The sequence below is a fragment of the Miscanthus floridulus genome, chromosome 11 (assembly GCF_019320115.1).
Source record: "Miscanthus floridulus cultivar M001 chromosome 11, ASM1932011v1, whole genome shotgun sequence".
Classification (NCBI taxonomy): domain Eukaryota; kingdom Viridiplantae; phylum Streptophyta; class Magnoliopsida; order Poales; family Poaceae; genus Miscanthus; species Miscanthus floridulus.
The window spans coordinates 1,464,548-1,485,434 of record NC_089590.1 but is presented as its reverse complement, the minus strand read 5'-3'; the positions used below and the strand labels follow the sequence as shown (position 1 = coordinate 1,485,434).

Sequence of the window (20,887 nt, the reverse complement as noted above, 5' to 3'; positions counted from 1 at the left end):
ATTCCATCGCTGGCAGCGCCCCATCTGTGATTGGTTAGGGTTTAGGACTATAAGTAGGGTGCTAGGCGGCTTAGACGAACCTCGTGCTCGACACCTCCGGCCCCCACCTACTATTTATGAGTGATTGGTTAGGGTTTAGGACTGTAAGTAGGGTGCTAGGCGGCTTAGACGAACCTCGTGCTTGACACCTCCGGCCCCCACCTACTATTTATGACGCTGTGCGACAGGAGCCACCAATCATATTAAGGTTGAGCGTCCCCGATCAGGGTGCGGATCCCAAATCCTAGTTGGCTTGGGCCAATTGGTGGCTCCCACTGCCTCTCCTCCGGGTGGCCAGGCGGCAGCGGGTCCCTTTCTTCTGGTAGAGGGCTGCGTGTAGCGGCCGGCGGAGTGGTGCCGCTGGCCTGTGAGCCAGCCGGCGTCCCAGGACTCCCCGGGCCGTTCCGCGCCCGGACGAAACGGGTGTTCCCCGCGGCGTTGCTGCTGCCAGCGCCGTTGGTCGGCGATCTCGGACGCTTGCAGTCGCGGGCCACGTGCCATAGACCATGACACCGAACGCACTTCAGCGGTAAACGGCGGCCATGGTTCTTCCCCAGCAAGGCCTCCGCCGGCCGCTCGTCGACAACGCAGGTGTGCGGTTGGGCGCTAGGCCCTGCCTCCAAGTCTACCTGCGTCGGAGAGCCCCGGCGGATGGCGTCGTGGTAGGAGCCCCGGGTTCCTTGCACTGACTCCTCCTCGGTGTCGTCGTCGGAGAAGTCGGAATCTTCAGACCACCGCATGGCTTTGGAGCGGCCCGGGGTATCGGCGGGGTAGAAAGGTGGGGCGTGGGGGGAGAGGACGGCAGGCCCCTTACCTTTGGGGGAGGTGAGGGAAGGGAAGGGAAGGGAAGGGTGGGTGTCCGGCAGTGGAGGGGTGCAGAGTGTCGGGCTGGGGGAAGGGGGCGGGTTGGGGGAGCAGAGCGCCTCCATCGCGTCCGAACCCAAGAAACTCATATTGTCCATGCTGTAACTGTAACTGTACATGTGACAAAGCCTCTCGATCGGGTCAAGTTCAGATGCGAAAAGCATTCCAAACAATTTTGCTTATCTTCCTGAAGATTTTCGTTAGGCGAGAACAGAGAATGTGCATACAGTAAAATGCAGCACCAACCAGTGATTCCTTTCACAAGGCTCAAGGCCGCATATATCAGAGAAACAAAATTCAGAGTCCATGTGCACTACCTTTTGTACAGTGTAACAAGGTCCCAAAGCAACCTCTCTGGTAAACTAGCAAACTGCAAACTGCTACTGCTCGATATATATAAACTAGTAGAAGAGAGTCGTGTATGCAATAATGTTCTATGCCTGAGGGACGGCTGGGTTCTCAACATCGCCGGCGGCGGCCGTGGCGTCGTGCTGTCCCGCTCCCCCCACTCCCACGTCTGCAGCTGAAGGCTGACTGGAAGGTTGATCAGAATCAGACGCCGTCGGAGGATGTTGCTGCTGAGGTGCACGCGCCCTGCGGTGACGGCGAGCCTGCTGGGTAGGAGGCGCCACCCGCCTCGCCCTCCACCGTAGTATCTCAATGACGATCGAGTTGCCGGCCATGCCCACGCCGAAACCGGCGAAGGTCGCCAGGATGATGGATATCACGGCCTGCAAATGGAGCTGCAATGCATTGCAAAGACCCGCTGCTGGTCAGCATATATATACACACACATAACAACATGTTCAGAAGAGCTGTGTTGGTTGGTGTATGCTTACATATCTGTAGAAGAGATGGGTGAAGAAGACGACCAAGAGGAACTGAACTGCCGCGTAGATCCATACGTATCTTCTTGCCACTGCACGCAATGCAAGGTTCTGATATGTATCATGGCTAGCTCTGATTTCTGAAACCAAGCATCTATATATGTAATGTAATTGTGTTTTAATTTGACTCGTGGATGTCATGTCATGACGTACCCATGCTTGTGGTGGTCAAGGATGAGAAGAGGCCCAGGATACATGAGAAGGGCAGCGATATAGCCAGCGCAGCAATGCCGTCATGGGCCACCTGTCAGTCAGGTGAATTTAGCATACCATGCATATACTATGTATGTCAATTTTAACAAGAACAAGAGGTAGCAGCAGTACCAGTAATTCTTCCAAGAAGCAGAAGTAGGCCAGGATGCTTACGATTACAAGGATAGGCGTCCCATGCCACACTCTGAGTAACAAGACAAGAGGAAGTTTCTGAGTTTCAGGTGAAAGCTCGATCACATCAGTCAGATTTGATTCTTAAGAGAGATGTTACTTTGATAACGCGTGTGGTGGTGATCTGCTCAAAGTAGGTAACCAACTATTATATTGTGTCATTCCAAAATGGCACGTAGCTAGGACAGGTGTCAATCTCCACATAATGCTAATGATGCAGGTAGTGATAGCTAGCATCCTTATTTGAAAATAAAAGACGCGTGTGTGCGTACGTGGTGGCATCCCAGATGCTTGGATTGTTCAAGTAAAACTTGCTTCTTCACAAGTAAATAAACAATTAACAAACAATACCCCATGGGACCAGCATGTAAGGAACGACAATTTTGTCATATGTAAGCAAAGCAATTCTGGTCAAATTTGTCATTCATAAACTAGTATATAATATCTAGTCACTCTGCAGCATTAGCTGCTTAGGTGTTCTCCAATCCATCCACAAATTAAAGACTTGCTGCAAATATAATTCTGAATTTCTGATGATGACTGATGAGAGCGATGGGGAATTGTTAAGAGCATGCATCTAGCTTACCTGTACCGATCGTATCTGGCCGTGCTCCCTCCGCCGAGATTCATCAGGTCGCGCTGCTGAATGCTCTGCACACGCAGCAGGGTGACGGGGAGGTTCTGCACGTCCTGCTTGCACACCTCGCAGGTCCTGGTGCCCTTGATGCTGAACCACTTGACGGCGCAGTCCCTGTGCGCCAGCGCCAGCTCGCCCTTGCACGAGCACTCCAGCTTGATGAGGGTGTCGCTGCCTTCCGACAGCTCCACCATGCAGATCCGGCACACCGCCTCCTCCTCCGGGATGTCCTCGCCGCCGTCGTCGTCGTGGCCGCCGCCGCCGGTCGTCCCTGAACACGAAATGCATGCGCATCATCAGAATAATGCAGAGCAAAGTCTGTAACTGTCGGAAATGATTCATCAGACACCCACCTGAGTGTGAAGGCACTATGTCAGGGTCGACGACAGGGGCTCTGGGCGTGGAAGGGACGACGCGGTACATGCCGCCTAGCGAGTCCATCCGCTTGAAGCTCTTGGCGTTGTTCAGCTTCTTCATGTTCATGGGGAGGGACTGCGAGCGGCAGATGTGGTGCACTGCTGCACCTGGTTTCGGCTGAACTGGTGGCTGTGGCTGTGACGACGACAGAGCATGAGCATCTTCCAGCGGGAGCGACGACGTCCTGGCCATCACCTTGGTGGCGCTGAACAGCTTGGAGACGGCCGACGACTTGAAGCTCCCCGCCGGGAGCAGGCTCTTCACCGTCTGCCTCAGCATGAAGGACGGCGAGTGCAGAGGCGGCCTGCTGGGCCTGCTGCTGGAGCTGGAGGAAGAAACGGGCGTGCTGGGGATGTTGCTGCCTGTCTGGTGCCCCCTCCTGCTGGAAGGTGGGGTGATGCTCATGCCGCCTTGCGTCGGCGTCGGGAGGTTGTCTGCCGGGATGTCGATGCAGAGATGTGGCTGCGGCCGTTGCTCGGATGAAACAACACTTGCTGCAGTGGCGTCGTCCTACATACATACAGTACAAAAGAGTAACAAGATTCTTCAGACGAGCGAAGCGATCTTCCTTCAGAGTTTGCAGCTGCATATATGATATATATAGGCGAAAAAAAAAACATTCAGATATAAACATACAACCAGGAAGGAAAATCAACAGAGTCGCGCATAACAATCTGTTGCCAGCCAGCCTGCCTCCTGAATTGCTGATTGCCATGGAAACAAACACTACTCTATCTAATCTAATTTCAGAGCAGCAGAGGTAGCAAGGCTCTTGAAGTCTTTTAAAAAATAAAAAAAAAAGGCTTTCAAGTCAAATATTCTGTAACTGCATATATACTAGTACAAGATACCAGCACTAGCAGATTACCGAAGATCCCATCTCATCGGACAAGGAATTGGATTACACAGTAACAATGTTTAATTTTTTCCACCCCAATACACATGGATTAATTAAGGGCGATAGGAGTGCAGCCAATTCCATTCCAGCACACATGAATGATGTATCTGAGTCTGGGCCTGACTTTACCTGCAGGTCCCTGCTATGCAGCTGCGGATTCTCCTTCTCCATGGCCGGCGCAGGCAAGGAAGGAAGCAATCTTGGATTGGAATCTGGACGGTGGCTCGGTTGCTTGCCAGCCGTTAGCAGTCGATCGCAGAGCAGTGGTGGCAGAGGAAAGAAGGCGAGCGAGCGATCAACAATGGCGGAATTGGCTCAACTGGGATGGAGAAGACGATTCGATTCGATGCTTTTCTTGCGGCTCAGTTGTACGAGTACACTACTGCCTCTATTCGGTGCAGGCAAGCATCATAAATAGAGGGAGGCAGCAGGCAGGAGAGGGCTGCTGGGCCGCTGTGGTGGTGAAGCGAGTGGAGGCGACAGGGTGAGGTGGGCAGGACGCGGCCGGAGGAGTGGGCGATCCAGCAGAGCAATCAAACCAAGACAAAACCAGCCGCAGCTGCCCCCGTCAGTTTCATTTTCACCTAGTTGCACTGCAAGGGCCCTGATGCAGTGATGCAGTCATGCTCATGGTTTTTTTTTTAACTCTCATGCTCATGGGTTATCCCCACTCAACACTCCTTGTAGCTCTTCACTTTCCCTGCGTGCAGTGAATTAATATATAATCATGCCTCTAACTAGTCAACTATAGCTTTCTCATAGAGTCTACCGCTATGATCATGGGCGGAGCCACGTGAGGGCGATAGGGGGCTGCGGCCCCCCCTTGATCGAGGGAGTTTTCTAAAGGGCGAAACGTGAGCAGCTGCGACGTAGGTTATTAAGTGCAATACGTTTAAGTGAATTTTTCGTCGGTTGCTATCCCAGCACCTCTCGCTAAACTCAACACACGGTGCTTCGATTAAAAAATTGGCTTGCACTGCTATATATGCGCCTGAAGTCTTTGAACTGCTCTCCTCCCTCCCTCACTCCCTGGTCTACGTGTAGGAAGGAGAAAAGTGACTTTTTATTTGTTACTAATGCTTGATACTTGATATGTTGGACTTCATGCTAGCTTGGTGCAATATGCTGGACTGAAATTTACTAAGATATATATAGCCTCTTTGACGTGGACTATGGCTAGCAATACCTTCTATTCTAAACGCTGCAACTGCTATCAGGCACTATAGATTTTTTTAGCTCTCATGACATTTGGCTTCTGTTGCCTACAACAATTGCTATACTACGTAAAGACAATATATGTTTCACAAGCATTTCTCTTCTTAAAGCATTGGCAGGCATTGTATTGAATGATGGTGGAGCTCATCCATGATGTCATCAAACGAGTTTTACATATGCATAAGCACTTCATCTCATTTTTCATCTTACTTGTTGGCTTCTCTTTTTCATGGAGCAAGCGCAAGCTGGAAGATAGTAGCATCTAGTTAGGTGTGGCATGAGCTTATGGAATTGGCCTCCTCTTGATTTTAGCTCAGGCTCCGCCACTGGCTATGATATTGGCCCCGTTCGGCTTGCTGAAATTTGGCTGGACTGGTTTAAAAATACTGTTCTGGCTGAATTGTTGTGAGAGAAAAACACTATTTCGGCTGAAAAAAGAAGCCGAACAAGCCGGCTTCTGGGTAAGCCGAACCGGGCCATTCTCAATTACTTCGCTCTTGCCGCTAATGATGCTTTAGCTCTGTTATTAATGCTTTACTCGTTTTGTCCAATAAAAAATATCATCCTCTCTTCCTCATAAGTCACACACTTTTAATTTTGACTAAATATATATATTAAAAAACTAACATTTATGATACATAACTGATATTGTTAGATAGATCGTTGAGTATGTTTTCATAATAAATTTATTTGGAGATATAGGTGTTATTGATATTTTCTACAAATCTAGTCAAACTTAAGAAAAAATTAACCAGCACAAGTCCCATAGCGACTCTTTTTATATGTATGCCTATATCTATGTCTCTATGTTACGTCGTTTACTTAAGAGTAAAATGCACCACAGGTACTCAAACTATTGTGTGGTTCTCAAATAGGTACTCGAACTGAAAAACCTACCAACTAGGTACTGAAACTATATTTTTTGTCACCAACAACATAAGATTAGGCCACGCAGGCAACAACAGCTTAGGTGGACAAGCCACATAGGCACCAACATCGCAATCGTCATGGGATTTTTGCTGCACCCCCCCCCCCCCCCCCCCCCCCCGCCGAACGTGGCCGGTCACTTCTTGGTCCCTAGGTGCAGTACGGCTGAAACCCCTCCCGTCCCTAAAGTCTCCCGTGCCGGTCTTCTCTCTCTCTCGTATTCTCTCGATACACCGCCGCCGCCCGGCCCTCCCAGTCTTGCCGCCGCCGGCCCCTCCATTCTCGCCCCCCCCTCCCCCACAATCTCATCGCCACCCGCCTCCCTCCAGTCTCGCCGCTGCTCGCCTCCCCATCTCACCGCGTGCTCGTGAGGGGTGTGCTTGGTGGGGGTCAGATGGGGGCGAGAGCGGCCTCATGAGGGACGTGGTCGCCACGCTCCACGAGCAGGCCGAGGCCAAGGACATCGTCGCCATCACAAGAATCAGGTGTGTCCGTGTGCCTCCCTCCATGGACAACAAGATTCTGGTAGTGATAAGGAAAATAAAGAGGTTGGTTGAAGCCATGGGAGGTGTGGCGCGGCGCGGCACGGCACCATGGCCGGTCGCCGGCGATTGGAAGGGGAACCAGCACCTGTTTATGGTAAGTGCCTCAAATTTGGTGTGGTAGTACATGGATTTGATGCATAGATTGGGTTGTCAGGGCAAAGCACTAAACTTTAGGTTTATCTGAATGTTTAGGGCCTGATGATGACGAGTTCTCTGTGGAAATACATCATGGGGGATTTTTCTGTGGGTCTGGTAAAGATCAGATTTATCTTGATGGCAAGGTTGATTGGTTTGACCATATCAAAGAGAAGTATTGGCGTTTTTTTGCAGTTGATGAGATTAGTGTGATGTTAGGTTATGGACTTGACAATGTGGAGGTGTACTGGTTGTTGCCTGAGATGGTTGTGCCTACTAGTTTGAGAATTGTAGACTTAGATGCAGATACACAAATCAAGAACCAATTTGCATATAAGATCAAAAACTTTGTGATGTACTTTGATATCTATAATTCATTTGACAAAGACATTATGTTGAATCCAATTGGTACACTACCCAAAATGTTAAGTCCTAGGAAGGTGCCACCTGAAAGAGATGATGTGGGCAACTACAACAACAGTGACAATGATGGCAGTATAGATGGGTACTTCTTAGAAGTGACTATGAAGTTGATGATGATGATGACCTATTCTATGACAATGTTAATGATGGGGTGGTTGATGAGGGTGCAGCCAAGGGCATTGTAGTCAGCAAAGGGAAGAAGAGAAATGCTCCATATGGCAAAGAGAAGATGGCAACGGTTAGGGAATGGGATGAGCTGTCATCTGATGAGGATGAGTTGGAGTTACCAGTTGAGGAAGAGGGCCAGGTTGGGATGAATTTGAAGACCTTCAGGCCAGAGGACCTGCAGAACCCTATTTTCAAAATTGGAATGAAGTTTGCATCAGTACAACTACTAAGAAAGGCTATTACAGAATACAGTATCAAACATAGGATGGAGATAAAGATGCCATGGAATGACAAGACCAGAATCAAAGCTCATTGTGATGTTGGTTGTCCATGGTACTTGTATGCTTCATTTGATTCTAGGATAGAATGTTTCTTGATCAAATCTTATGTTGGTGATCACCATTGTCAAAATAAATGGGTGCTTAAGAGGTGCACTGCAAAATGGCTAGCTAACAAGTACTTGGACAAGTTTAGGGCTGATGAGAAGATGAGCCTAACCAATTTTGGAAGGGCAGTTCAGTTGGAGTTGAACTTGACCCCCTCTAGGATGAAGCTGAGTAGGGCAAGAAGGATGGCATGGAACATCATTTATGGAGATGAAGTGCAGCAATTCAATCTTCTTTGGAACTATGGTCATGAACTCAGGAAGTCAAATCCAGGTAGTAGCTTCTTTCTAAACTTGCTTGATGGCTACTTCAGTTCACTTTATGTGTCTTTCGATGCTTGTAAGAGGGGTTTCCTCAGTGGATGTAGGCCAGTGATATGTCTAGATGGCTGCCACATCAAGACTAAATTTGGGGGACAGCTACTCATTGCTGTAGGCATAGACCCAAATGATTGTATCTTTCCTGTAGCCATGGCAGTGGTAGAGGTAGAGTGTCTAGCATCATGGAAGTTTTTCCTAGAGACACTAAAACAGGATCTTGGCATAGACAACACCACTCCTTGGACCATAATGATAGATAAACAAAAAGGACTAATGCCTGTTGTCCAGCAAGTTTTCCCTAACTCTGAGCATAGGTTCTGTGTTAGGCATCTATACTCAAACTTCCAAGGCCACTTCAAAGGGGAAAACTTGAAGAATGAACTGTGGGCATGTGCTAGAGCAAGTACAGTAACAAGGTGGAACCAGGAAATGGAGAAAATGAAAGTGCTCAACAAGGATGCCTATGCATGGTTAGAGAAGATGCTACCAAACACTTGGGTTAGAGCCTTTTTCAGTGAGTACCCGAAATGTGATATCCTGTTAAACAACACTTGTGAAGTTTTCAACAATTACATCTTGGAAGCTAGAGAACTGCCTATCTTGACCATGATACAGAAGATCAAGTCCCAACTAATGGTCAGGCATTACAATAAACAGAAAGAAGTGACTGAGAAATGGGTTGGAATGGCCATATGCCCAAAGATTAGGAAAAAGTTAGCTAGGCATGCTAATTTCTCCAACACATGCTATCCTATACCAAGTGGGAATGGTATCTTTGAAGTTCATGACCGAGAGTGGCAGTATGTGGTTGATCTTATGGGCAAAAATTGTGAATGCAGAAGGTGGCAGTTGACAGGCATACCATGCAACCATGCCATTTCTTGCCTGAAGCATGAAAGAATCCTAGAAGATTTAGTGCTCCCAAATTGTTACTCCATTGATGCATTCAAAAATGCATATGGCTGCAACATATATCCATGTTCTGAAAAATCTTCCTGGGAGAATGTTGGAGGTCCAGAAGTGCAGCCACCTAAGTATGAGAAGAGGGTAGGCAGACCACCTAAGGCAAGAAAAAGGGCAGCACATGAAGTTCAAGGTCCTAATGGACCAAGGCTGTCCAAACATGGAGTAATCATGCACTGCAGCCATTGTGGACAAACTGGTCATAACTCAGCTAGGTGTGAAGCAAAGAAGGCAGGCCTACCAGCTATTAAGAAAACAAAAAACCAACTAGAACTGCTACTACAACTACAACTGAGCCAGAGCAACAACCAAGTTATGAGGTGAGTCATTCTCAGGTATGTGCACAGCCACAACCATACATTTTACATGTGCAAATGTAACTATCTAACTTTATTATTGGTTTAGGAGGTGACTAACCTAGTTGAGGTACCATTAATGTCCCAAGTAGAGAACCCCATGCTGTCACAACTACTAGATGAGGTACCAGTAATGTTCATTTCAGTTTCAGTCACAACCATTTATTACTGGCATATCACAAAACTAATGTAACCTATTGTATTCAGGCTTCACAGAACATGAGGCACATTCCATCTACTTCACCATTGCCAGACTCTACCTACATCATTTCCAACCTCCCACCAGCAAGGCATACTCCACTTACAACAGCAACAAAGACTGGAAGGACCTCAAGGACCAAGATAGTGAAGAACAACGGTGCTGCCCCTAGTAAGAAGACAGGTAAGACCAAGAGAGGTCAATTTGGACAGTAGGATAGCCCAGACAACACTTTAGGTAGTCTTTTGTGCAGGAAATATAATTGCCTTTTGTCCAGCAACTATATGTTGCCTTTTGTCCAGCAACTATAGTTGCCTTTTGTGTAGTGATCTCATATAGGTATAGATCATTTGCAGCAACTTGTTGTTTTCTTAGCATATGTAATGGAAGCAACAAAACAATTCCTAGTTTGCTGATGACATCTTGGCTGTAATGACCACAACTATGGAAATAAATGGTTTCTCAGTCAATATATGTCACTGTGAATGGATGGATGGTTCGGATGGTGTGTTCTCTTAGCATATAAAATGGGACCTGTGAATGTGAATGGATAGTTAGGCTGGGTGGTTTTCTTAGCATATGTAATGAACTGTGAATGTGAATGTATGGTTTGGCTGGGGGGTTTTTAGCAAAATGGGCATCCAGGGTGGCTTGGACATGAGCTGATGTTGCCTATGTGGCCAAGTTAGTACTGCTGGTGACAAAAAAATATAGATCCAGTACCTAGTAGGTAGGTTTTTCAGTTTGAGTACCTATTTGGGAACCACACAATAGTTTGAGTACCTATGGTACATTTTACTCTTTACTTAATAAATCATGAACCATTGAATAATTATTGAATCATTGGATGTTGAACGAACATGAATGTTGGCACTAGCTTTAAGTTTGTTGATTGATTTGACGAAGCATACTTTATCTTGTGATCGCTGCTAGCAGTAAGACTAGGCTTACCTCGGTTTTGTAATGTTGTCAACATTTTCTTTCTTCTTAATGAAATGCTTTGGCACGATCGTGAAAACATTGATAAATGTTAAGTAACAGACTTAGAGACATTCTTTTAGAATCCTGTATATGTATTTAAGTACTTTTATTCATGATTTTTTTAAACATATTCATGATTTTTTAGTTACATGTTAACATACATAATTAATTAAAATTTTTAAATATTTTTACAAAACAATAAATTAAATAACTTGTACTATATCATGCTATATCTTTTTATAGCTCTTGGAGAAGACCATGGCTAAAGGTTTTAGCCCCTATTTGAAACCATGTTAATAATTAATATATGACACTTTTATTTTCCTCGAAAAATTCTAATATAAACTTCAGTGTGTATTCTTGAGTTATATAGATGCAACTCTCCATCCTGTAATATGTATAGCGCATATAAATATTCAAAATCTGGACTTAAATATAAGGGTAACATAGCGCATATAAGCATTCACAATTTGTACCTCAATATAAGGGATTTTAGAGGGGAACTAGTTTTGAATTAAATAGTTGCATAAATTAGTAGGTATCATATTGTTACTTGATATTTATCAACCAATCACCATCAATTACGTTGATGATATCGTCTGATTAGGAAATAAAGTGAGGGTATATGCGTCTTTTATGTTCTCTTAATCTGTCAGTCTCTAGTGCTCTAGATTATGGAGTACCATGCTACTATTGTGTCTTCGCTTTTATTCTCAAATTAATTAATGTTTTTATTTTCTATAATATGTTTAATGTGTATTAAAAAATTAATTTGCACCACCAGTACACATGAGGGTGCTTCGTTTTTCTTTGTAAAGATATATGGTACCGATATATTTTTCTGTTTTCTTGCAGAAGAAAGAAAGTAGTTGTCCTTACAGCCAAGAAGTTTATTCAGTTTTCATAGTTGACACGGTTAAACACTTCCTTAACCTTTATTGTACTGTTGATTGCTCAAGATCTCAACAAGTATCTTTAAGATAAAAAGAAACTTTATCTATCTCAGACAAATACAGTTAGATGATACAATTGGTCCAAGGACCACTCCTATCTTCTACGTGACTACTCCTTTGTTGCAAATTATAAGACGTTTTGATATTTCTAGATTAAAAATTTTTACTATATATCTAGGTGCATAGCAAAGCCATGGATTAAAAAAGCCAAAAAGTCTTAAAATTTAGAAAGGAGGAAGTAAGATGCATATAGCATCTGATTTCATTTTCTTGCAGTTAATTATTATAGAGATATTCTTATTTTCCAAATAAAAATCCAAAATTAAATTTCAGTGTGTGTGGGGGTATGGCCCCCGGTATCCACAAGACAAGACATGGGCCACACCATCAGAGGTGGCCCAGCCCACAAGATCAAGGCGTGCACGGCGTTGCTCGGCGTGCACCGCAAGATATTGTATAGTACCAAATATGCTACTTTCCTTGTAACCATACCCCTCCAGAGTATATAAGGAGAGGCAGGGGTTCCCTAGTGGACACGATCCATACATCCCAATGCAATACATCAGAACACAGGATATAGGTATTACGTCATACTGACGGCCAAACATGTCTAAATCTTGTGCCTTGGTGCTTATATTACCATCTTGCTCCTGATCTCGCTCACCTCTACGATAAATCTACCATCGTGGGATACTCCTTGGTGGATTGCCGAGCATCTTTTATCGACAATTGGCGCGCCAGGTAGGGGTGTGCGTGCTGTTTCCTTGTCGAACAAGATGGTTTTTTTCCGCAGGCTCTTCGTCCCTTCCATAGCCCGGCTAGATCTTCACGGTCGGATCCAACTCGTAGGTCATCAACGCTGACGGAGTCGGAGAGCTTCTCAAGCCGGTGCAGATCGGTTCTGCGCTGACCACCCCCGCACCCGCAACTGTAGATCTGATCTTGGAACTACTTCCAAGGTCGCCTTCATCAACGACCCGCCGCCCGCTTCCTCGCTACGAGAGGAGGCAGGTCAACAACGACGATCTGATCGAATCCATCGATAGGGTCGGTCTGAAGCTCGCCGATTGCCTCTCCGTCGCCGAATCAGCCCTGGAAACTTTGGTTCAGCGCCGACCACCCTCCGATCCAAATCTATCGGAGGCTGCTTAGGAAACTCTAGGGGTTACGGCCCTACCCTTCGGGTTCACCAACGCTGCCGCAGCTTACCAACATGCCCTGAGGGGCACATTCGCCGACCAGGTTAAAGACGTCCATCCTCTCGCCGACCAGATAACGCCATACGTCGCCGACCAGACTTTCTGCCTAAAGCTAAGTCACATTTTAATATTCTTCTAAATATTCTTCAATCTCCGTGTATCGCCATAATGTTTCTCCGAGATGTTTTCTCCATGTTTGCTCTCCAAATGATTTTCCGAACCCCGAACAGTCATGTTGATGCTCGGACGCCTCCAGAGATGGCCCTGTCTCTGGCTCCTCCCTACACGTGCTATGGACTGTGCGTTATGGGTGGTCGGCAGTGGCTCCTTGGTCACGCCTGTTCCTCCTACACGTGCATGGGCTCCGCGCTCCGCATTATGGTTAACGGGCTAGCTAGGGCTAGAGACTCAGCTACACACTAACTGTTCGGGTGGTTTATATTAAATACATCTTCACACCAACTAATCGCCGAGCTACTTATGCTATTTTATCGCCATTGATAATTTTTCTTCAGAGTTCATATATTTGTACATCATGTACTACCCGTTCTACATATTTGTATTGCAGGATCATCGCCTAGGTGATCGGATCACCTGGTGCTCGGACTTCACCACCGATCAACTGGTCGGACTGCTTGGTCTATGGACTCCGTCGCTGACCAGTTGATCGGAATGTTCGCCGGTCGCTTCTACTCAATGCTCACTTCACCGCCGATCAGTTGACCAGACTGTTCGTCGCTCATGCTTCATCGCCAGATACATCGGTTACTCCTCGGCGCTAGGATTCTTTGTGCTCAAAGACTAAGTGGTCACACTTCACCTTGCGAACATCGCTAGCGACGTCGAGACTCCTCGCTCCTTGGTGCTCGGATGTCGCCAGCGACACTGAGGACTCCTTGCTCCTCAGTGCTCGTTCATCGCCAGCGATGCCGGGGACTCCTTGCTCCTCAGTGCTCGAACATCACCAACGACGCTGACTCCTCCCTCCTCGGTGCTTGGACATCGCCCGCAACGCCGGGGACTCCTCGCTCCTTGGTGCTCGGTCATCACCAGCGACGTCGGGGACTCGTCACTCCTCAATGCTAGGACATCACCAGCGATACCGAGGACTCCTCCTCGCTCTAAGGTGCTCGGTCATCGCCAGCAACGCCGGGGACTCCTCACTCCTCGGTGCATGGTCATCGCTAGCAACATCGAGGACTCCTCGCTCCTCGGTGCTCGAACATCACCAGCGACACCAGGGACTCCTCGGTGCTCGGACATCACCAGCGATGTCAGGACTCCTTGCTCCCTGGTGCTCAGATGTCGCTAGCGACGCCGGGGACTCCTCGCTCCTCGGTGCTCGGTCATCACCCGCGACACCGGGGACTCCTCGCTGCTCAATGCTTGGACATCGCCAGCGACACCGGGGACTCCTCCCTCCTCAGTGCTCGGACATCGCCAGTGATGCTGGGGACTCCTCACTCCTCGGTGCTCGGTCAGCGCCTGCAACGCCAGGACTCTTCGATGCTCGGTCATCGCCAGTGACATCAGGGACTCCTCGCTCCTTGGTGCTCGGACATCGCTAGCGATGCCAGGGACTCCTCGCTCCAAGGTGCTCGGTCATTGCCAGCGATGTCGGGGACTCCTCACTCCTCGATGCTTGGTCATCGCCAGCGACGTCGGGGACTCCTCGCTCCTCGGTGTTCAGACATCACCAGCGACATCGGGGACTCCTCGCTCCTCGATGCTCGAATATCGCCAGCTACGCCGGGGACTTCTCGGTGCTTCGATCTTGCTACATCTCATCGGTGTGCTATCAAGCTGCTCCATGTTGTTTGGATCAGGGTGCTGATCTTGGGCAGCACGTCTGGGTCTTGATACGCGCATGTCAAACGATGTCGGCAAGCTTTCAGACTTCTTTTTTTTACCTTGCTACAAGATTCATTCTTCATCTTCCAGCTGGCTTGGGGACTAAGTGGGCACACTTCACCTTGCAGTGAATGTGCGCTTTTCTCATCTCGTGGCTATGCCCGGGGACTGGCTGCCTGCTCGGCTAGTCTTCTACTTTCTGACCCTAGCACCACATGACTACGTCACCTACTATTAGGCTCGGGGACTAGCTGTGAGGGTATGGCCCCCGGTATCCACAAGACAAGATATGGGCCACACCATCAGAGGTGGCCCAGCCCACAAGATTAAGGCGTGCACGGCGCTGCTCGGCGTGCACCGCAAGATATTATATAGTACCAAATAGGCTACTTTCCTTGTAACCCTACCCCTCCAGCATATATAAGGAGAGGCAGGGGTCCCCTAGTGGACACGATCCATACATCTCAATGCAATACATCAGAACACAGGATATAGGTATTACGTCATACATCGACCGGTGCTCGGTGGTGAAAAAACGGTGCAGTAGCGGTGTCGTCCAGGGGTCGGTGTAGAAATCGCAGGGTAGCCCGGCGTCAAGGCAGCCCTCCGGCGTGATGCAGAGGCGGTGGCGGCGCATTCCATCGCTGGCAGCGCCCCATCTGTGATTGGTTAGGGTTTAGGACTATAAGTAGGGTGCTAGGCGGCTTAGACGAACCTCGTGCTCGACACCTCCGGCCCCCACCTACTATTTATGAGTGATTGGTTAGGGTTTAGGACTGTAAGTAGGGTGCTAGGCGGCTTAGACGAACCTCGTGCTTGACACCTCCGGCCCCCACCTACTATTTATGACGCTGTGCGACAGGAGCCACCATCATATTAAGGTTGAGCGTCCCCGATCAGGGTGCGGATCCCAAATCCTAGTTGGCTTGGGCCAATTGGTGGCTCCCACTGCCTCTCCTCCGGGTGGCCAGGCGGCAGCGGGTCCCTTTCTTCTGGTAGAGGGCTGCGTGTAGCGGCCGGCGGAGTGGTGCCGCTGGCCTGTGAGCCAGCCGGCGTCCCAGGACTCCCCGGGCCGTTCCGCGCCCGGACGAAACGGGTGTTCCCCGCGGCGTTGCTGCTGCCAGCGCCGTTGGTCGGCGATCTCGGACGCTTGCAGTCGCGGGCCACGTGCCATAGACCATGACACCGAACGCACTTCAGCGGTAAACGGCGGCCATGGTTCTTCCCCAGCAAGGCCTCCGCCGGCCGCTCGTCGACAACGCAGGTGTGCGGTTGGGCGCTAGGCCCTGCCTCCAAGTCTACCTGCGTCGGAGAGCCCCGGCGGATGGCGTCGTGGTAGGAGCCCCGGGTTCCTTGCACTGACTCCTCCTCGGTGTCGTCGTCGGAGAAGTCGGAATCTTCAGACCACCGCATGGCTTTGGAGCGGCCCGGGGTATCGGCGGGGGTAGAAAGGTGGGGCGTGGGGGGAGAGGACGGCAGGCCCCTTACCTTTGGGGGAGGTGAGGGAAGGGAAGGGAAGGGAAGGGTGGGTGTCCGGCAGTGGAGGGGTGCAGAGTGTCGGGCTGGGGGAAGGGGGCGGGTTGGGGGAGCAGAGCGCCTCCATCGCGTCCGAACCCAAGAAACTCATATTGTCCATGCTGTAACTGTAACTGTACATGTGACAAAGCCTCTCGATCGGGTCAAGTTCAGATGCGAAAAGCATTCCAAACAATTTTGCTTATCTTCCTGAAGATTTTCGTTAGGCGAGAACAGAGAATGTGCATACAGTAAAATGCAGCACCAACCAGTGATTCCTTTCACAAGGCTCAAGGCCGCATATATCAGAGAAACAAAATTCAGAGTCCATGTGCACTACCTTTTGTACAGTGTAACAAGGTCCCAAAGCAACCTCTCTGGTAAACTAGCAAACTGCAAACTGCTACTGCTCGATATATATAAACTAGTAGAAGAGAGTCGTGTATGCAATAATGTTCTATGCCTGAGGGACGGCTGGGTTCTCAACATCGCCGGCGGCGGCCGTGGCGTCGTGCTGTCCCGCTCCCCCCACTCCCACGTCTGCAGCTGAAGGCTGACTGGAAGGTTGATCAGAATCAGACGCCGTCGGAGGATGTTGCTGCTGAGGTGCACGCGCCCTGCGGTGACGGCGAGCCTGCTGGGTAGGAGGCGCCACCCGCCTCGCCCTCCACCGTAGTATCTCAATGACGATCGAGTTGCCGGCCATGCCCACGCCGAAACCGGCGAAGGTCGCCAGGATGATGGATATCACGGCCTGCAAATGGAGCTGCAATGCATTGCAAAGACCCGCTGCTGGTCAGCATATATATACACACACATAACAACATGTTCAGAAGAGCTGTGTTGGTTGGTGTATGCTTACATATCTGTAGAAGAGATGGGTGAAGAAGACGACCAAGAGGAACTGAACTGCCGCGTAGATCCATACGTATCTTCTTGCCACTGCACGCAATGCAAGGTTCTGATATGTATCATGGCTAGCTCTGATTTCTGAAACCAAGCATCTATATATGTAATGTAATTGTGTTTTAATTTGACTCGTGGATGTCATGTCATGACGTACCCATGCTTGTGGTGGTCAAGGATGAGAAGAGGCCCAGGATACATGAGAAGGGCAGCGATATAGCCAGCGCAGCAATGCCGTCATGGGCCACCTGTCAGTCAGGTGAATTTAGCATACCATGCATATACTATGTATGTCAATTTTAACAAGAACAAGAGGTAGCAGCAGTACCAGTAATTCTTCCAAGAAGCAGAAGTAGGCCAGGATGCTTACGATTACAAGGATAGGCGTCCCATGCCACACTCTGAGTAACAAGACAAGAGGAAGTTTCTGAGTTTCAGGTGAAAGCTCGATCACATCAGTCAGATTTGATTCTTAAGAGAGATGTTACTTTGATAACGCGTGTGGTGGTGATCTGCTCAAAGTAGGTAACCAACTATTATATTGTGTCATTCCAAAATGGCACGTAGCTAGGACAGGTGTCAATCTCCACATAATGCTAATGATGCAGGTAGTGATAGCTAGCATCCTTATTTGAAAATAAAAGACGCGTGTGTGCGTACGTGGTGGCATCCCAGATGCTTGGATTGTTCAAGTAAAACTTGCTTCTTCACAAGTAAATAAACAATTAACAAACAATACCCCATGGGACCAGCATGTAAGGAACGACAATTTTGTCATATGTAAGCAAAGCAATTCTGGTCAAATTTGTCATTCATAAACTAGTATATAATATCTAGTCACTCTGCAGCATTAGCTGCTTAGGTGTTCTCCAATCCATCCACAAATTAAAGACTTGCTGCAAATATAATTCTGAATTTCTGATGATGACTGATGAGAGCGATGGGGAATTGTTAAGAGCATGCATCTAGCTTACCTGTACCGATCGTATCTGGCCGTGCTCCCTCCGCCGAGATTCATCAGGTCGCGCTGCTGAATGCTCTGCACACGCAGCAGGGTGACGGGGAGGTTCTGCACGTCCTGCTTGCACACCTCGCAGGTCCTGGTGCCCTTGATGCTGAACCACTTGACGGCGCAGTCCCTGTGCGCCAGCGCCAGCTCGCCCTTGCACGAGCACTCCAGCTTGATGAGGGTGTCGCTGCCTTCCGACAGCTCCACCATGCAGATCCGGCACACCGCCTCCTCCTCCGGGATGTCCTCGCCGCCGTCGTCGTCGTGGCCGCCGCCGCCGGTCGTCCCTGAACACGAAATGCATGCGCATCATCAGAATAATGCAGAGCAAAGTCTGTAACTGTCGGAAATGATTCATCAGACACCCACCTGAGTGTGAAGGCACTATGTCAGGGTCGACGACAGGGGCTCTGGGCGTGGAAGGGACGACGCGGTACATGCCGCCTAGCGAGTCCATCCGCTTGAAGCTCTTGGCGTTGTTCAGCTTCTTCATGTTCATGGGGAGGGACTGCGAGCGGCAGATGTGGTGCACTGCTGCACCTGGTTTCGGCTGAACTGGTGGCTGTGGCTGTGACGACGACAGAGCATGAGCATCTTCCAGCGGGAGCGACGACGTCCTGGCCATCACCTTGGTGGCGCTGAACAGCTTGGAGACGGCCGACGACTTGAAGCTCCCCGCCGGGAGCAGGCTCTTCACCGTCTGCCTCAGCATGAAGGACGGCGAGTGCAGAGGCGGCCTGCTGGGCCTGCTGCTGGAGCTGGAGGAAGAAACGGGCGTGCTGGGGATGTTGCTGCCTGTCTGGTGCCCCCTCCTGCTGGAAGGTGGGGTGATGCTCATGCCGCCTTGCGTCGGCGTCGGGAGGTTGTCTGCCGGGATGTCGATGCAGAGATGTGGCTGCGGCCGTTGCTCGGATGAAACAACACTTGCTGCAGTGGCGTCGTCCTACATACATACAGTACAAAAGAGTAACAAGATTCTTCAGACGAGCGAAGCGATCTTCCTTCAGAGTTTGCAGCTGCATATATGATATATATAGGCGAAAAAAAAAACATTCAGATATAAACATACAACCAGGAAGGAAAATCAACAGAGTCGCGCATAACAATCTGTTGCCAGCCAGCCTGCCTCCTGAATTGCTGATTGCCATGGAAACAAACACTACTCTATCTAATCTAATTTCAGAGCAGCAGAGGTAGCAAGGCTCTTGAAGTCTTTTAAAAAATAAAAAAAAAAGGCTTTCAAGTCAAATATTCTGTAACTGCATATATACTAGTACAAGATACCAGCACTAGCAGATTACCGAAGATCCCATCTCATCGGACAAGGAATTGGATTACACAGTAACAATGTTTAATTTTTTCCACCCCAATACACATGGATTAATTAAGGGCGATAGGAGTGCAGCCAATTCCATTCCAGCACACATGAATGATGTATCTGAGTCTGGGCCTGACTTTACCTGCAGGTCCCTGCTATGCAGCTGCGGATTCTCCTTCTCCATGGCCGGCGCAGGCAAGGAAGGAAGCAATCTTGGATTGGAATCTGGACGGTGGCTCGGTTGCTTGCCAGCCGTTAGCAGTCGATCGCAGAGCAGTGGTGGCAGAGGAAAGAAGGCGAGCGAGCGATCAACAATGGCGGAATTGGCTCAACTGGGATGGAGAAGACGATTCGATTCGATGCTTTTCTTGCGGCTCAGTTGTACGAGTACACTACTGCCTCTATTCGGTGCAGGCAAGCATCATAAATAGAGGGAGGCAGCAGGCAGGAGAGGGCTGCTGGGCCGCTGTGGTGGTGAAGCGAGTGGAGGCGACAGGGTGAGGTGGGCAGGACGCGGCCGGAGGAGTGGGCGATCCAGCAGAGCAATCAAACCAAGACAAAACCAGCCGCAGCTGCCCCCGTCAGTTTCATTTTCACCTAGTTGCACTGCAAGGGCCCTGATGCAGTGATGCAGTCATGCTCATGGTTTTTTTTTTAACTCTCATGCTCATGGGTTATCCCCACTCAACACTCCTTGTAGCTCTTCACTTTCCCTGCGTGCAGTGAATTAATATATAATCATGCCTCTAACTAGTCAACTATAGCTTTCTCATAGAGTCTACCGCTATGATCATGGGCGGAGCCACGTGAGGGCGATAGGGGGCTGCGGCCCCCCCTTGATCGAGGGAGTTTTCTAAAGGGCGAAACGTGAGCAGCTGCGACGTAGGTTATTAAGTGCAATACGTTTAAGTGAATTTTTCGTCGGTTGCTATCCCAGCACCTCTCGCTAAACTCAACACACGGTGCTTCGATTAAAAAATTGGCTTGCACTGCTATATATGCGCCTGAAGTCTTTGAACTGCTCTCCTCCCTCCCTCACTCCCTGGTCTACGTGTAGGAAGGAGAAAAGTGACTTTTTATTTGTTACTAATGCTTGATACTTGATATGTTGGACTTCATGCTAGCTTGGTGCAATATGCTGGACTGAAATTTACTAAGATATATATAGCCTCTTTGACGTGGACTATGGCTAGCAATACCTTCTATTCTAAACGCTGCAACTGCTATCAGGCACTATAGATTTTTTTAGCTCTCATGACATTTGGCTTCTGTTGCCTACAACAATTGCTATACTACGTAAAGACAATATATGTTTCACAAGCATTTCTCTTCTTAAAGCATTGGCAGGCATTGTATTGAATGATGGTGGAGCTCATCCATGATGTCATCAAA

General features: G+C 48.8%; 2 protein-coding genes across 6 annotated transcripts; both read right to left on the bottom strand.

Annotated features, from left to right (window-relative positions):
• Positions 1-1,055: 1,055 nt before the first annotated feature.
• LOC136494156 (uncharacterized) lies at positions 1,056-4,583 on the bottom strand. 3 transcript variants are annotated; one of them, XM_066490317.1, is made up of 7 exons: positions 4,256-4,583; positions 3,165-3,811; positions 2,761-3,082; positions 2,115-2,187; positions 1,944-2,034; positions 1,743-1,870; positions 1,056-1,646 (listed from the first exon to the last, which is right to left on the bottom strand). In XM_066490317.1, exons 2-7 carry the CDS (start codon positions 3,631-3,633, stop codon positions 1,338-1,340), a joined length of 1,392 nt encoding a protein of 463 aa, XP_066346414.1. In that variant the 5' UTR covers positions 3,634-3,811; positions 4,256-4,583; the 3' UTR covers positions 1,056-1,337. The 3 variants fall into 3 exon arrangements, with proteins under 3 accessions (XP_066346414.1, XP_066346412.1, XP_066346413.1); XM_066490315.1 differs by having other exon boundaries at positions 3,165-3,738; XM_066490316.1 differs by having other exon boundaries at positions 1,743-1,822; positions 3,165-3,738; positions 4,256-4,578.
• Positions 4,584-16,437: 11,854 nt separating this feature from the next.
• On the bottom strand, positions 16,438-19,965 carry LOC136494150 (uncharacterized). 3 transcript variants are annotated; one of them, XM_066490307.1, is made up of 7 exons: positions 19,638-19,965; positions 18,547-19,120; positions 18,143-18,464; positions 17,497-17,569; positions 17,326-17,416; positions 17,125-17,252; positions 16,438-17,028 (listed from the first exon to the last, which is right to left on the bottom strand). In XM_066490307.1, the coding sequence occupies exons 1-7, from the start codon at positions 19,677-19,679 to the stop codon at positions 16,720-16,722; spliced, it is 1,539 nt and encodes a 512-aa protein (XP_066346404.1). In that variant the 5' UTR covers positions 19,680-19,965; the 3' UTR covers positions 16,438-16,719. The 3 variants fall into 3 exon arrangements, with proteins under 3 accessions (XP_066346404.1, XP_066346406.1, XP_066346405.1); XM_066490309.1 differs by having other exon boundaries at positions 18,547-19,193; positions 19,638-19,964; XM_066490308.1 differs by having other exon boundaries at positions 17,125-17,204; positions 19,638-19,960.
• Between the last annotated feature and the right edge of the window lie 922 nt (positions 19,966-20,887).